Source organism: Rhinolophus hipposideros (assembly GCF_964194185.1).
Source record: "Rhinolophus hipposideros genome assembly, chromosome: 13".
Classification (NCBI taxonomy): Eukaryota; Metazoa; Chordata; class Mammalia; order Chiroptera; family Rhinolophidae; genus Rhinolophus; species Rhinolophus hipposideros.
Window position 1 is genome coordinate 52,073,301 of NC_138059.1, and position 17,497 is coordinate 52,090,797.

The following is a 17,497-nucleotide window of genomic DNA, read 5'->3' on the forward strand; positions in this document are numbered from 1 at the left end:
ATTCCAAAGGAGTCTAGACTTTCTAATTAAAAGGAAATCTTAAATTCCTAGCCCCATACCTTCTCACTGATTATTTTCAATCTGTAAAAATAACTACAAGATCATCTTGCATTGAGTTGATGTTTCACTCGATACATTATGTATGGCTCATTATATATCTTGTCATTACATGAGAATTCAACAGCTTGGATAGAGTTATGGACAAGTTAGGGGTAAGATTCTCTCATGGATTCAGTAGGAAGAAGCTATTAATAGAATTGAAGGCAGAGAGTCCATTTTATAGGAAGTGGTGTAAATATATGTGGAGACATCTATTGACATGACCTTCAAGCAAGAATCCTTGGAATATTACTGCAAGTCAGCTGACCTTTTGTGGCCTTGGCTGACCTTTTCAAGGTGTAGGCTGTCTTGAGGTAGTGTGTGTGCTCTGTATGGTACCTGTTAATATTCTCAGAATCTGAAAAAACTGATACTGAAAGTTTCAACATACTTCCCCGCCTCCACCCCACTATTGTAGACACCCAGCTTGGCCAAGAAGTTCTTATTGATTCAAGGAATCTCACCACCAGTATCATAAATGTCAACATTTGTATAGAAATAGACTGTTCCAAGAAATGTTAACCCTAAAGATGTCATTCTAAATATGGTGAGTAAACTTTGTTTTAATAAGGGCAAGAATGCTGGAGACATTGCTATGGAAATTTTATTGGAGCATCATGAATTCTAGGAATTCTGAGGAAGGGTGTGGAAGCGCCAACATTTCTTCAGAATATAGTTTTTCATAATACTTTCCCATTTTCACTAGATGACAACCACAAAGTTAAATCCATGTTGCACCATGAGCCCTTTGGCTTCTACATCTAGTTTGTGTTTTCCCCAGCTAGGACTATAATGAAAGTGTACCTGCAGAATCAGTTGCTACAACTCCTCTAAGGGATTTATTTTGACTCTAATTAATCATTAGACACTGCACACATCAACAAAAGAAACCACAAAGAATGACTGCTGCACAAAGACTCCTGTTTGGTGTGCACTTTTGGAAATTCTGTTTTGTGAACATATTTGTCCTTACTTTTACCCCTGTTTTCCATTAATTTTCTAGGTAATGTTGAATTTTCTGCCAGATCAGGAAAACAAATGTGTTATCAAAAAATGTAGAGAACACTGTGAAGTAATAGAAAATATATATTGATCTCTGTAGACTGGTTTCTGCCACAGAGCTTATGAAACACTTATAAATTCCTAAGTGATAAGGAAACTAGGAGCATCTTTTGTTCTAATATTTGGTCTTTGACTCTGTCCCTGAAACAGGGCCCCTAAAATCCGTGTCATTTCCTAAGTAATAAGAGCATTAGGAGAGTCTTCGTATTCTATCGATGGGAGCTGATGGGAGCTGGTCACCAGAAAGACCAAGCTATGATTAGAAACTTGGAATGTTCAGTCCCATCCCCCAACTTCTCCAGAGAGGAGAGAGGGGCTAGAAATGGAGTTAATAATTGACCATGCTTATGTGAGAAGTCTCCATGAAATCCTAACAGTTTTTGGGTTGGGGAGCTTTCAGATTGATGATCACATCCACATACCAGGAGGTAATACACCCCGACTCCACAGGCATAGAAGCTCCCGTGGTCTGGACTCTCCCATGCCTGACACTGTATATCTCTTCATCTAATTGTTCATCTATATCTTTTATCACTTCTTTTAATAAACTGGTAAATGTGTTTCCCTGAATTCTGTGAGCTGCTCTAGCATATTAATGGAACCCACAAAGGGGCATGTGGGAACATTGGATCTATAGTTGATCAGTTAGAAGAACAGTTAACAAACTGAACATAGGATTGGCACCGGAAGTGAGGACAGTCTTGTGGGACTAAGCCCTTAATCTATGGGATTTGATGCTATTTCCAGGAAGACGATATTAGAACTAAGTTAAATTGTAGGACAACTAGCTGGTGTTGCAGGAATGTTTGTTGTGGGGGGAAACCCCCACACATTTAGTGACTAGACGTGTCAAGTGAAGTGTTCTATATGAAAGCAGAGAAGATATATAATAGGAAAGACTAGTTTTTTTTATAAAAAAAACATTAAACACATAAAAATATCTTGGTAAAATGGGATTTGCCTTTGAGCTATCTCAACTTGCTGCCAATTCCCTTATAAACTTCTCATTGTAAGGGAGGTAAAGCTCTTGAACCAGATACTGGGCAGAAAATTAACAGATTACTGCATCCAGTTATTTCTCATAGCAGTGAAGAGCAAGCCACCAAAATAGATTTTCAGTAAATTTAGAGAATATGTATGATGTTCAGTTGATAAAATGTAACCCAACCCCTTTTTAAGCTCAGTCTGATAATACTAACCTCATAATGACTAGCATGGAATTTAAATGCTCCCGTGAAGTCTTTTCTGTTTACTAAATCAGAAGTTACCTCGGGGCATTTGTTGGAACTACTCTGACTTTAGAGTTTGCTCCCAATCCTATCCCCAGGCACAGCGAAGTGCCTTGCTCAGCATAGGTTGTTAAAAGAATGAACGATGTAGCACAAGGTGAATGAGAGTTTGTGTCAGGAATATCTGGGTTTTATTTTCAAAGGCAGTAGTACGTCCCTAATTAAGTTAATTAACATTACTGAACCTCTGTTTTGTCATCTGTAAATGAGAATAATAACATTGCATTAAAGTAAGAACTTTTAGTCTGAATCTGTGAACCTTTTGAAATTGTGGGTAAGCATATGTTTAGTAAAGAAAATATGCATAAGAGTGCATTTGAGGTGGGAAGAAGCTCAAGACCTTCATTAGATTTTTCAGAGATCAATTACTCAGAAAGTGTTAAGGAACATGCTAGATGACCTTTCCAGAAAATATCGTTCAGGCCCTTAATTTCCTACTATTAAAGCAACTATGCATTTATAAAAAATACTGACGTTGTTTTTGAGGATGACGTAGAATCTTGAGAAGCCAGTGCAGGAAGGATAGAGAGAAAAGAGCAGCTTATTAGCATTTCACAGTCTGCTTAGGCTGACCCTCTTGTGCAACCCTCTCTGTGCTTGTTTCTAATTTCTAGATTGGCAATTAATTGTTTTTTCCTCTGTGCTCCCTAGGCACTCTGTGTGTGTGTGTGTGTGTGTGTGTGTGTGTTATAGCACTCATGGATATATGCCATTATTTATATGTTCTCCTTCTGGGCTGTAAACCTCATTAATGTTAATGCCACGTCTTATACATTGATATACTTTTATGCTTATGAAAGTGACTGGAAGAGAGTTTATCTTGTTTTTGTAAAACCTGGATTTCTGCATTATTTGTAAATAATGTTGCTCTTTAATTATGGGTCTTGTGATTAAATCATGATAAAATAGATCCTAAATTATACTTAGGAATCTTTCGATTTTTTTTCCTCTCCAACTGTTCATTTACCCTAAGCAGACGTATTTCTAGTTATTTCTGATATTTTCAATATTTTAAGGTTTATTTATTAGTATCAATCTCCAGTGTCTAAGCATTGCATTGTAAATAAACCATATGGAAAAACTTATGGTTTACAGGGTTTGGTGTTTAAAAGCTTATAATTGTCTGAAACTCTATTTTATAATTTTTGAAGGGTATAAATGACAATATAGTCACGGGCAGTTCTTCAGACGCCAGTATTTTATAGTCTGTGCCATTGCTCCATATGATTAAGTTTTCCTAATTCCTGTTAGCCATCCTATGAGTTTGTTACACCTTCTCATGCTAACATATGTTTTATGAATCATCTTAAATTATTGACTACAATTGTGGTATTAAGAAATAGCTGCTATTATTTATTATGTAGAATCAGACATCTATAAAATTTTTTGTTGCTGATGTGGTCTCTAAAATTTGACAATCATGGTATGAATTACTATCATTTAAAAATCGCCATAGTATACCTGATCCCTAAGAATAAAACACAAACAACTTAAACTTTGAAATCCTAAATACAAACAGCGTTCATGAGCATGTACTATAAAATTGGAGTCAATATTCAGCTAGGTTGGAGATAGTTATTCCTGAAGAAGACACCGAAACAACTTGCTTCTAAATAAAAGACAGAAAAAAGAGCTAATGTTTTTTTCATTGATATTTATATTTCTTTGATTCTCATATTTTAATAAAGTCACATAAAGTATTGTTTACATGACATTTTAGTTTTCCCTTTTATGAAGGCAATGTATCAGATTATCAAAGGAGTTTCTGTTTAGAATCTATAAGAAAAACATCTTGAATAACTCATTTGATTCATACTTTAGTGTTAAATTATTGCTTTGATTTACAGAGCAGCAAATAGATTTTATAGGAATACCACTCATGTACAGCCTGCTGCTAAGAATAAAAAGTCATTTTCTGGTAACCATGTAATACAGAGTAAAAAGATTTGATCAGGCATTAAAATAGAAATAATAGCAAAACTAAAGCTTGCATAGTTGAACATATGGTATGCTTTCTGAGGAGAAAGAAACAATTGTGAAGGATGGCATCTTTTAAAATTTTAATTTCAGTTGGCAGAAAAAACCCAATGGGTATGTCTGCCAAGGAGGAAGAGATCCAGGAGTCAAAAAACCAACAAGAAATACCACCAGAATCTGAGGCCAGAGATTACTTGCTTTCTTCAATGGCAAGTAAGAAACAGCTTTTTTGTTTTTTCTTCTTCTTCTTCTTTTTCTTCTTCTTCTCCTTCTTCTCCTTCTCCTCCTTCTCCTTCTCCTCCTTCTCCTTCTCCTTCTCCTTCTTGCTCTCTTCCTCCTCCTCCTCCTCCTCTTTTTTTTTGTCTGCACTGCTTCTTTGTGAACACCTGAAGAACACCAAATTATTTTGATAAGGTCACACGATACCACACGAACTTGCTTTTATGCTGCTAGCTTGCTTGTTTTATTTTTTGATTTCACATTGCAAAGCATATATTTTAAAATGTGTTTATTTCTTTACCTTGAATTTAATGTTTTCTCCTGAAATTACTTGAAAAGAAGGTAGTATTAAATTATGACATCGTATTGAACTCTCACCTACAAAACATCTTATGAATATGTTTTATAAATAATAGCAAATTCTCACCAAAGTCTAAACAACAACAAAATATTCTGCATTTCTCTGATATAGAAACTGAGATACCAATAAAGTACTCTAGGCTTCAGAGGTATGAATTTTTAGTTTCTATCTCTTCATTTATTTGTTAATTCTCTTGCTCTTAAATGTATTACTTCTATCTGACTGGAAAGTAAAATGAATGGTATCTGACAAATTCTGTGCATCAGAATCTAGACATCTTTGGGTAAAATGAAATAGTGACCACTGTCTCTCACTCATTGTTTTTCAAACACCTCTCTTAAGAAATAGATAAATGATGTTACTTTCAAAAAGTGCTTTTTGAAAATCAGTTATTGAGTGTGTTCTCTTTTCTTTCAGATAGCAACAGAAAATAGATGTCTCTTGCTGACATCCCTGTGATACTGTACCGCATCAACCAGAAGGAAGAAAAATTAGCCTTTTGATTTTTGCTGCATTGGGTTAGGCCCAGTTTTGTTTTTCCATTTCATATCATGAATCCATGGAGCAGTGTGACAAATCACACTGCATGAGAAACATATGCTTAGTTAACATTTTTCACAGAAGGAGAATTCAATCTTGTATCAGGAAGTAATAGCACATATAAGTCTGGAATGGTCATCACAAGTAAAACTTGACTTGGCTGAAAATAGCATGCTAGCTGAAATCTCTAGGAATAGATGCTATTTTCTGAGTAGCAAAATGCTTAAGAGAAAATCTTTTATATATCTTATAAAAATTTGTTCTGGCAAAAACATTTAAAAAGTGTTACCATTGTTAATTTTTTTAAAATTTAAGTTGTACAACATTTTGATGTGATATATTTACATATGACACTATGATTCCATTGTAAGGTTAACTAGCACCTCTATCATATCACGTAATTATCATTTCTTTTTTGTGATGGGAATAATTAAGATCTAGTCTCTTAGTAAGTTTGGTGTTTATAATAAAGTACTGTTGTCTATAATCACTATAATATACATTAGACCTCCAGGTCTTATTTCTCTACTAGTTGCAAGTTTGTACTTTTAAACATCTCTCCTATTTCCGCTACTCCCATCCACCCTTGGTAATCACCATTTTACTTTCTGTTTATATGAGTTTGGCTTTTTAAAAATTCCACATATAAGTGATATTATACAGAATTTGTCTTTGTAGCTCACTTAGCAAAATGTCCTCAAGTTCAACCCATGTTGTTGCAAGTGGTAGGAATTTCTTCTTTCTTATGGCTAATACTTTCATTATATACCTACATATACACATATACATACATACACACCACATCTTTATTTGTATTTGTTTAGGGACACTTAGATTGTTTTCACATCTTGGCTATTTTGAATAATGCTGCAATAAATATGGGAATGCATATATCTCTTTGATATCCTGTTTTCATTTCCTTTGTGTATATACCCAAAACTAGAATTGCTGGATGATATGGTAGTTCCATTTTTAATTTTTTGAGGAAATTCCATAGTGTTTTCCACAGTGGGTGAATCAATTTACATTCCCACCAACAGTGTACAAGTGTTCCCTTTTCTCCCTGTCTTGCCAATTCATGTTATTACTTGTCTTTTTATAAGCCATTTTAATAGGTGTGAGGTGATATCTCATTATTTTGATTTGCATTTTCCTGATGATTAGTGATGCTGAGGATCTTTTTATGTACTTGTTAGCCAATGGAAATCTTCTTTGGGAAAATATCTATTTAGCTCCTCTGTCCACTTTAAAATCAGTTGTTTGTTTTTTGTTACTGAGTTGTTTAACTTTTTTATATGTTTCAGATATTAACCCCTTATCCAATACCATTGTTAAACTTTGAAGGATTAGAAAGTATAACTTTTAGATTAATAAAGCAAGACAGATCGAGTAATTTTCAAAAATGATAAAATTGGCCCTCATGGTAAATATAGACCTTTTCAAATTATTCTTACATTTATTAAATCATCAAATATGCATTGTGTGCCTGCTAAATGTTAGATGTAAGGAAATACAGTGATGGGCAAAACAGACTTTATCTTTGCTCTCTTGAAATTTACAGTATCGTGAGCCAGGTAAACATTAAACATTCCCACAAAAATATAAGGTCAAAAATAGGTAAATTAGATGAAGGAGACCCTCAGGGCATTCTACATACAAAATAAAATTTAAGTCATTAATTCATTGTAAAAATACTTGTATGTTCTTTGTTATACTTAATGGCAATACAGTAGAAATAGAGAGTTGGCAAAAAACAAAGAAAAAGGAGACTGAATTTATTAATTAAGCTGTTTAATTTATTAATTAATCTATTTAAAACATTGATATAGCACAGACTTTGGGCTTGGATGTGAAATCCTGGATTCTAGATGATAAAGCTCTCCTAATACAAATGTCATCTACAAAATGCCCATGATTTGTTTAAAATTTGTCTTCTGCGATTGCAGCACAATGGTTTTTATAAGCATCCTTTAGGTAGGAAAACAATGTCTTCACATATTAATATTACCTAGAAGATTCTGATTCATTACTGAGTAATTAGATTACGACTCTCTTTAGTTGTCTTCTGTAGTATCTCTATCAAATATCTGCTGTGGTTAAAAGTTGTTTCTTGAGAGAAATACTTTCCTCTTGGTTTTGCAATTTAGCTGTCATAAGACAGATTTGGGTTACGTTAACCCTTCATATTAAAATAAGTTAAAATTACTTGAAAATACTTTAGAAAACTTATTTTATACTTTAAAGACATCAAAAACAGCTATCAGCTCCTGAAGATTGAGATTATGTTTGTCAGCCAACTTTCAGGATAGGGCAAGATGTATGCAGTTTGGGGGATTCGGTATTACAGACAAAATAAACCTGTCCTCTGTATTCAAAATGCTCATTTATTAGAAAAAAAAAGATGGAACTTTTCCCATCTACATCAAAGGGAGACAAAGATTTAAAATTTATAATACCACATATATAATAAATAGTGCTTTTGTAGTAGTAAATATAGGCATATGTCATTAAATTTGCAGGGTTTTCCTTTTGCGCCACGTTGAATTTTTTTGTTTTTGTTGTTGAGAGCCCACTGGCCCATGTGGGAATCGAACCGGCAGCCTTCGGAGTTAGGAGCATGGAGCTCTAACTGCCTGAGCCACCGGGCCGGCCCATGTTGAATTTTGATACTACTTTTGTTAGGGAGAATTTGAGGAAGGAATCTGATTTTTGTTAAAGAAAAATTTTAATTATGAAAAATTACAAACATGTGCAAAAATAGAGAGAATGAACTAGTGAATCCCCATGTACTCATTGCCCAGCTTCAAACATTACCAAAATATGCCTAGTCTTGTTCCCATTATGGTCCTTCACACTACTCCCATGAAATTAAAGCAAATCCACAGCACCATGTCATTGAACTCATAAAAACTTTGGAAACTCGTATTTTAAAAATTATTAAAACATTTGGGAATGTAATTTTAAGTTTGGAAACATTGCATCTAAAAATTTTGAAACCAAATACAAAAAGAGAAGACATAGTTTTATGCCCTAAACTGAAATTTTCACTGTAACCCCTTATTTTTACTAATGAGAAACCTGAGGCCCAGGAAAATGAAAGTGGTTGAAATGCCACCTCTATATCAAGGTGATCCGGCTCTGTGCATGGAAATTTGAGCGGTGCAGTGTGGCATCCATATTTGTCTTTAATCTGTCTGTGGTGGTGTCTCATTGTTGTTACTGGGCAAGGCCTAATCTGTGCCAAAATCTTAGTCATAGCATATTCTCTAAAACTTTTAGATGCCAGTACTTTAAGAAAAAAGATATAATATTTGGGCAAAATAATATAAAATCTGTCATCAAGATTAAGTTTTCCTTAAAAGCAGCCACAGTAAATTATGTTTATTCAGAAAAAAAAGTAAAACAAATGAATTATAAAGGAAAAATTTAAAATTATATTGTCTTATTACCCTTCAAAAAGTACTTTAAATATTCATATATATTTACATATATATAAATACATGCATATATAGATTATGTTGGGTATACAATTTGTAATCTGCTTTTTATTTTTTGATTTAGTTTATTTTTTATTGACTCTATGGGGGTGACATTTGTTAATTAAATTATATAGGTTTCAAGTGTACATTTCTATAATACATCATCTATATATTGTATTGTGTGTTCACCACCCAAAAACAACTCTTCTGTCACAATATATTTGACTTTTTTTTTTCTTACCCTCTTCTTTCTCCCCCTCACCCCTTAACCGCCAATAATCACTAAACTGTTGTCTGTGTCTATGAGTTTTTGCTTGTTTGTCCTGTTTGTTTGTTGCTTTCAGTTTCATATCCCACATATGAGTTAAATCATATGGTTCTTGACTTTTTCTGTCTCACATATTTCGCTTAGCACAATAATCTCAAGATCCATCCATGTCACAAATGGCAGTATTTAATCTTTTCTTACGGCCGAGGAATATTCCATTGTGTATATGTATCACATCTTTATCCAATAATCTTGGCCACCATGAATAATGCTGCAGTGAGCACAGGGATACATATATCTTTATAGATAAATGTTTTCATGTTTTTGGGGGTAGATACCCAGGAGAGGGATTGCTGGATCATATGATAATTCTATTCTTAATTTTTTGAGGACCCTCCATACTGTTTTCCACGGTGGCTGTACCAATTTACATTCCCACCAGCAGTGTATGAATGTCTCTTTTCCCCCACAGCCTCTTCAACACTTGTTATAACTTGTCTTGTTGATAGCCATTGTAACAGGTGTGAGGTGGTGTCTCATTGTGGTTTTGATTTGCATTTCCCCAATAGTTAGTGATGTTGAGCATCTTTTCCTATATCTGTTGCCTGTTTGTATGTCTTCTTGCGAGAAATGTCTATTTGGGTGCTCTGCCCATTTTTTAATGGGATTTTTTTTGGTTGTATGAGTTCTTTATATATTTTGGATATTAACCCCTTATCGGAGGTGTTGTTTGCAAATATATTCTCCCATTCAGTTGGTTGCCTCTTTGTTTCATTGATGGTTTCTTTTGCTGTATAGAAGCTTTTTGGTTTGATATAGTCTCATTCATTTATTTTTGCTTTTACTTCCCTTGCCTTTGAGGTCAAATTCATAAAATCCTTTCTGAACCCAAGGTCCATAATTTTAGTACCTATGTTTTTTCCTATGTAACATATTGTTTCAAGTCTTATATTTAGGTCTTTGATCCATTTTGAGTAAACTTTGGTGTATAGTGACAGATAGCAGTCTTGTTTCATTCTTTTCATGTGGCTTTCCAATTTTCCCAGCACTATTTAGTGAAGAGGCTTTCTTTTCTCCATTGTATATTTCTGGCTCCTTTGTCAAAAATTATCGGCCCATATATATGTGGGTTTACTTCTGGGTTCTCAATTCTATTCTATTAGTCTGTGTGTCTGTTTTTCTGCTAATACCATGCTGTTTTGATTATTGTCACTGTATATATAATTTGAAGTCAGCCTTGTTCTTTTTTTCTCAGGATTGCTTTGGCTATTTGGGGTCTTTTGTGAGTTTGTACCAATCTGATCATTTTTTGTTCTATTTCTTTAAAGAATGCCAGTGGGATTTTGATGGGGATTGTATTAAATTTGTATATTGCTTTGGGTAATATGGCCATGTTAACTATGCTGATTCTTTCATTCCATGAACATGGAATATCTTTCCTTTTTTGTGTGTGTCTTTTTCAATTTCTTTTAATAATTCTTGCAGTTTTCAATGTATAGGTCCTTCATAGCCTTTGTTAAGTTTATTTTTAGGTATTTTATTTTGTTTGTTGCCATTGCAAAAGGCATTGTCATTTTCTGAAATTTCATTGTTAGTATATAGAAATGCAGTGGATTTTTGTGCATTAGTTTTGTAGCTGGCAAATTTACTGTATTTGTTTGTTGTTTCTAATAGTTTTTTGGTGGAGTCTTCAGGGTTTTCTATATAAACAATCATGTCTTCTGCAAAAAGTGACAATTTAACTTCTTCAATCCCAATTTGGATGCCTTTTATTTCTTTCTCTTGACTGATTGCTCTGTCTAGGACTTTCAAATACTATGTTGATTAACAGTGGGAAGAGGTAGTGTCCTTCTTTTCTTCTTGATCTCAGAGGAAAAGCTTTCAGTTTTTCACCATTAAGTATGATATTCACTGAGGGTTTGTCATACATGGCCTTATTATGTTGAGGTGCTTTCCTTCTCTACTCGTTTTATTATGTGTTCTAATCATAAATGGGTGTTGTATGTTGTCAAATGCTTTTTCTGCATCTACTGATATGATCATATGATTTGCAGTCTTTATTTGGTTGATCTGGTGTATCACACTGATCAATTTGTATATGTTAAACCATCCTTGCTCCATTGGAATGAACCACACTTGATTGTGATGTATAATCTTTTTAATGTATCATTGTATTTGATTTGCTAGTATTTTGTTTAAGATTTTTTGCATCTGTATTCATCAGATATTGGTCTGTAGGTTTTTTTATTGTGTTATCTTCACCAGGTTATAGCATCAGGGTAATGTTGGTCTCATCAAATGCATTAGAAAGTATTCTCTCTTCTTTAATTTTTTGGAAGAGTTTGAGGAGGACAGTATTAATGATCTTTGAATGTTTTGTAGAATTTACTAGTGGAGCCATCTGGTCCTGGACTTTTGCTTTTGGGTAGGTTTTGGATGATTGTGTCAATTTCCTTACTGTTGATCAGTCTATTTAGATTTTCTAGTTCTTCTTGATTCAGTCTAGGAGGGATATCTGTTTCTAAGAACTTGTCCATTTCTTCCAGGTTATTGAATTTGGTAGCATATATTCCTTCATAGTATTCTTATATGATTCTTTGTATTTCTGTGGTACCCATCATAACTTCTCCTCTTTCATTTCTGATTTTGTTTGTGTCTTTTCTCTTTTTTCCTTGGTGAGTCTAGACAGGGGTTTGTCAATTTTATTAATTTTTTCAAAAAATCAGCTCTTTGTTGCATTATATTTTCCTATTGTCTTTTTGTTCTCTATCTCATTTAATTCTGCTCTAATTTTTATTATTTCCTTTCTTCTGCTGACTTTGGTTTCATTGGTTCTTCTTTTTCTTGTTCTTTAAGATGTAATGTTAAGATTATTTGGGACTTTTCTTGTTTCTTGAGATAGGCCTGTTAATGATATACAATTTCCTCTTATTACTGTCTTTGCACCACCCAAAAAGTTTTGATATGTTGTATTTTCTTTCTCATTAGTTTTTATGTATCTCTAGATCTTTCTTTTTATTTCTTCTTTAATCCAGTCATTCTTTAGTAGCATGTTGTTTAATCTCCATATGTTTGTGTTTTTTTCCACTTTATTTTCCAATTGATCTCCAATTTCAATGCATTGTGGTCAGAGAATATGCTTGGTGTGATTTCAATCTTCTTAAATTTGTTGAGGGTCTATCCTTGAGACTGCTCCATATGCACTGCAGAAGAATGTATAATCTGGTGTTCTCGGATTCAAGGCTATATAAATGCTGATTGTGTCCATTTGGTCTAATGTGTCTTTTAAAGGCTGATGTTTTCTTATTGATTTTCTGTTCAAATGATCTATCCATAGCTGTCAATGGTGTTTTTAGATCCCCTACTATAATTGTGTTCTGGTCAACTTCTCTCTTTAGTTCTGTTCATAATTGCTTTATATATTTTGTTGCTTCCTGATTGAGATTGATAAATATTATGTCTTCTTGATGTATTGTCCCCTTTATCATTATAAAATGTCTATCTTTGTTTCTTTTTACCATTTTGTCCTGAAGTATGTTTCATCAGATATAAGTATGACTACACCCACTTTTCTCTGGATAGCATTTGCTTGGATTACATTTTCCACCGTTTCACTTTGAGTCTATATTTGTCCTTGCAGCTGAGATGTGCCTCTTGTAGGTAGCATATGGTTGGGTTTTGTTTTTTGATCCAATCTGCTATTCTTGTGCCTTTTTATTGGTGATTTCAGTCTTACATTTAGGGTGATTTTTGATATACGAAGATTTCCTATAGCCATTTTATCTCTCTTTCTGGTAGCTCAGTGTCTCCATTGCTTATTTTCCTTTGTCTCTCTACCTGTTATTTTAGTTTGATGGCATTCTATGATTTTTTTCCTGTTTTTTTTTTTTTTTGTTATGTACTTCAGTTGTAGAGTTTTGTGTGTGGTTACCATTAAATATATGTAGAATAAAGTTTCATATATACAATAATCTTTTTTCTTCTGCATGCATCTTACCTCCTTTCCCCTTTGCAAATTTAGACCTTACACCTTTCTCCTTTATATTTTTTTGTTGTCACAAATTATCTCTATTTACGCTGTGAGTTCATTTCTGAGTTGTGGTAGCTATTGTGTTCTTCTCTTTTTCTTTTTTATATTTTTACCTCCTTTAACCTTTATATTATATTTAAGTGTATAGTGCCCTATTCTAAATAAGGGTTGCAATTTCCTGCTTCTGTCTGTCTGCTAGTCACCTTACTCATAGTTTTGTATCCTTTTGCCTTTTTGTTTCAGGTAGAATAACCCTCTTCAGTGTTTCCTGTAATGCAGGACTTGTGTGGAAAATACCCTTAATTTCTTATGTCTGGAAAGGTTTCTTTTACTCTTTCATATTTAAAGAATAACTTTGTGGCTATATTATTCTTGGCTGGTGATTTCTCTCTTTCAATAGTTTGAATATTTGATTCCACTCTCTTCTGGCTTGTAGAGTTTCTGCTGAAAAAAACTGATGATAATCTAATGGGCTTCCCTTTATAGCTTACCTTCTTCTTTTTCCTGGCTTCTTTGAGTATTCTTTCTTTGTCATTAATATAAAGTATTTTAATATAATGTGCCTTGGAGAAGGCCTTTTTGGATTGAGATAATTGGGTATTCTGTTTGCTTCTTGGATTCGAGGATCCAGTTGTTTCCATAGGTTTGGGAAGTTCTTGTTGACTATTTATTTGAATAGGCTCTCTGTTACCTTCTCCCTTTCTTCTCGTTCCGGTATGCCCAATATTCTTATATTGCTCTTTCTGATGGAGACAGTAGTTCTTGTAGAATTCTTTCATTTCTTTTAAGTTGAAAATCTCCTCTCTTCTTCCATTGGCATCATTTTCAGATTTCTATCTTTGATATCACTAGTTCTTTCCTCCATCTGGTCAGCTATTATTTCCTAAGCTCTCTATTTTATTCTTTATGTCTTACTGCAATCTTTAGCACCAGAATTTCTACTTGGTTCTCTTTTAAAGTCTCAATCTCTTTGGTAATGTATTCCATTTGTTCATTGATTTTATTTCTAAATTCATTAAACCTGCCTGTCTGAGTTTTCTTGCATCTCATTGATTTTATCCCGAAGTGCAATCTTGAATTCTGTCACTTAAATCACATATTTCCATGTCTTTAAGTTTATTTTCTGGAGATTTTTCATTTTGTTTCTGAGTTGTCTTGCTTCCTTAATTGTATATGATATTTGATGGATTATTTCTCTGCCTAGGCATCTATGGGAGTGAATTGTGTAGCAAGTTGATACGAAGAGGTCTTTCTTTTGTTCTGGAGTGTTTTCTTTTGCACTGCTCTGACTGGCTTCTGGGATCCCTGCTGGGCAGTGAAAAATGCCTTGTATTCCCTGGGGATGTGCGTGTCTTCTCTGTGACCAGGTCACTTCTGTCTCAGAGCACCACCCCTGATTAGGAATGTGGGGGGAGGAGGGGTTGGGGCTCTGACCTCCTGAAATCCCAGTGCTATCTTTGCAGCCATATTCAGTGCTGCCTGAAGTACCCCAGCTGGGATCAGCTGCTGCAGGTGAAGGTTGGTAGTGAAATGGGCTAGGAGAGATCACTAGTATATTTGTGGCTATTTTCTTTTTCCAATAATGGTGACTGCCAGTTCTCAGCGGCCTCACCTCTGTATCTCCACCTTTGTCACTGGGGTTAGCCACAGTATCTGCCACTCAGGAACTTTCTCTCCAGTTCTCAGTGATTTAGATATTCTGCCCCTTAACCTGACACTCACTGTTGCAGTTCATTTGGGGGCTTGCTGCTAGCTCTCAGAGGGTACAGGAGGTGTGCTCTGGAAGGGTGGGGGGAGGCAACCAGGCTATGTGGCTTTGTTTTCTTCCTGGCAGTGGTGGCTGCGAGACCACAACTGTGCCACTTCTGTATTTGGTCTCTGTCCTGAGGTGTCTGCCCTGATTGCTGGGTTCAGCTGTATTATATGCTGATCATTTAGGTGGGAGAGGACACCTGAAGTCTCAGTCCTCCCCTCTCCCAGACTGCTGTGACCTCCGGGCTGCATCCACAGCAGTGAACTCTGGGCTGTGCCCACAGCACTTGCATGCACTCATATGCTCTTCTGCTGTCCCTCCTTTCCTGTTTGCCCCGATTCACACACCTTCAGATGTTTCCATGTGCAGATATCTCAAATGTCTTTCTTTGTGTATTGTGCAGGGACTCCTTTGTTGAATTATAGCAGTTCAACTTGTTGTAACTTCAAGAGGAGAGATCAAAGGGATGCTTCATGCTGCCATGCTTCTGATGTCCTCTCCCTTCAATTTTTATTGTAATCTGCTTTTTAGTTAATAGAAGACAGTAAGCATTATAAGCATTTTTCATAACATTAAATACTATTGGGCATATTCTTTTTCAATTTTTTTTCAAATGTAACTTGCAAAGGATCATCATCTGTAATATTTTTGTTGTTAAAGCAGGAATTTATTAAAATCCATTTATATAGTGTTTTATAGACCAAAAAAATGTACAGAGTTCTAAACATTCAGGTAATGAATTCTATTCTCAGGAATGTTTTTCAAGAAGACCTGATTCTTTGTTCTCCCTCCAAAAAAGATGTATCTGTATATAGTCCTGAAAATGATGCATTTATTACACCACTCACGATCAATCCTGCTGAGATCCCCAAACCTCTGCAGAGTGTGAAAAGATATTAGCAGAGAACCTCCTCCAGAATACAAAGCCTCATCACAGAAGTGTAGTGCAAGAGATACATGAAATGGCTGCCACTTCAGAGTAGTGTGTGCACACCTGGTGGACAGGCCATGAGAAGAATGTGAGGGCCCAGCTAGGCGGCCCCTAGCTGCGAGCATAGCCAGCCAGGACTGCAAGGCCTCCAGAGCCTCCTCCTCCTCATCATCATCTTCTGAGGCAGCCATGGCTCCTGGAGGATCAGGCTCTGGAAGAGCATGAGTCACTTTACTAGGTGCTTTGCTCTGCTGTAATGTCAAACAGAATTTTGTCAATTTCCATTTCTGCCGCTTCTTCCACTTTTTTCCTGGTCATCCATGCTTTCAAAAGTGTCCTCTAATGTCTCTTCTATGATCCCAGCCCTTATCATCTCTTTGGATAGCTCTCGCATGGTGGCCTGGATTTCTGGGATCTTTACAAGACTCTGCATGGCCTTCATCACTTATGTGCTCTTCTGCAGAGAACTAGCCATTCACAAAACTGCCAGCTGGTTCTTCATATCCATAAGCACAGAGTTCATGTGAGCTTTGGATGCATAGAGCTTGTGCACAGGCTTCTTTGATCTGATCATCTCCTTGGCCAGAACTACAAAGACATCTTTCTGACCCTTCTTGGTAGCATCTTTCGCAAGTCGTTTCACTTTTTCTTCTTCTCTTTGAATATCTCTTATTTGCCTGTCAACAACTCTCATTTTCTTTATCTTCAATGACCATTGGTTGACCAGCTCTTCGGGAGACTTCTCCTGGGTTTTTCCAAACAGCCCCATGGCTTACTGAACTCGTCTTGCACCTTCCGGCTCTGTGTTCCCTGCACCCAGGTAGGTCATGGGCGGCCACCTTGGCCGGGCCAGTGAGAGCAAAAGAGTACAGACGCCCACAGAAGGGGATGGCCACAGTTAGGCTTTTGTATTATTTCTTTGGAATAATTCTTATAAATGGAATTTCCTGGTAATGGATTATATTGTTTTCTTGATGTTATTTTAGTGTTTTTTCCTTTTTAATATTTAAAAAATAGTACTCAGCATCCAGAGTGAAGTATAGGTTTTTTTTTGTATGTGTGTTGTGCTATTGTGGTAAGTTACAATGTAAACGTTGTGTAAGTTTTCATTTTTCGTAGAATGAGGATTTGAAGCAAGTTTTGGCTTGGCAAAAGCAATGCAGAAGTTCATATGGAGCATGTAGAAATAAGCCATTCCATTTCAAACAACCCTAAACACTTGAAAATACCTTTCAATATTGAGCAGAAAACCTACTCCTTATAAATTCTTTTAACCCATAAAAAGTCCTTATAAATTCTTTTAACCCATAAAAAGTCAATATCCTTTTTTATACAATAAACCTTGTTGTTTTTTTCTTAGTATATTCTCATTTCTTCTTAGTATATTATTCTTATATATAAATATACTAAAAAGTGTACTATTAGTGTGTCTTTTTAGAATATTCTCTTATTTCAAATGTATTTCTTATAGTTCCACTTAATGTATGTT

The 17,497-nt window shown here is 35.1% G+C and overlaps 1 protein-coding gene and 1 pseudogene across 2 annotated transcripts in view; one reads left to right on the forward strand and one right to left on the reverse strand.

Moving 5' to 3' along the window:
* The window catches only part of LOC308506762 (uncharacterized protein), a 267,868-nt gene extending 261,429 nt beyond the window's left edge, over positions 1 to 6,439 (forward strand). Inside the window, exons 16-17 of the mRNA XM_081070665.1 lie at positions 4,521 to 4,640; positions 5,425 to 6,439. Of these exons, the coding sequence (XP_080926791.1) occupies positions 4,521 to 4,640; positions 5,425 to 5,441 (137 nt within the window). The 3' untranslated portion in view covers positions 5,442 to 6,439. The remainder of the gene's footprint in view (positions 1 to 4,520; positions 4,641 to 5,424) is intronic.
* A 9,358-nt stretch (positions 6,440 to 15,797) lies between these two features.
* LOC308506553 (charged multivesicular body protein 3-like) lies at positions 15,798 to 16,777 on the reverse strand (annotated as a pseudogene). The gene is made up of 2 exons: positions 16,565 to 16,777; positions 15,798 to 16,444 (listed from the first exon to the last, which is right to left on the reverse strand). The product of its transcript is annotated as a charged multivesicular body protein 3-like (transcript).
* Between the last annotated feature and the right edge of the window lie 720 nt (positions 16,778 to 17,497).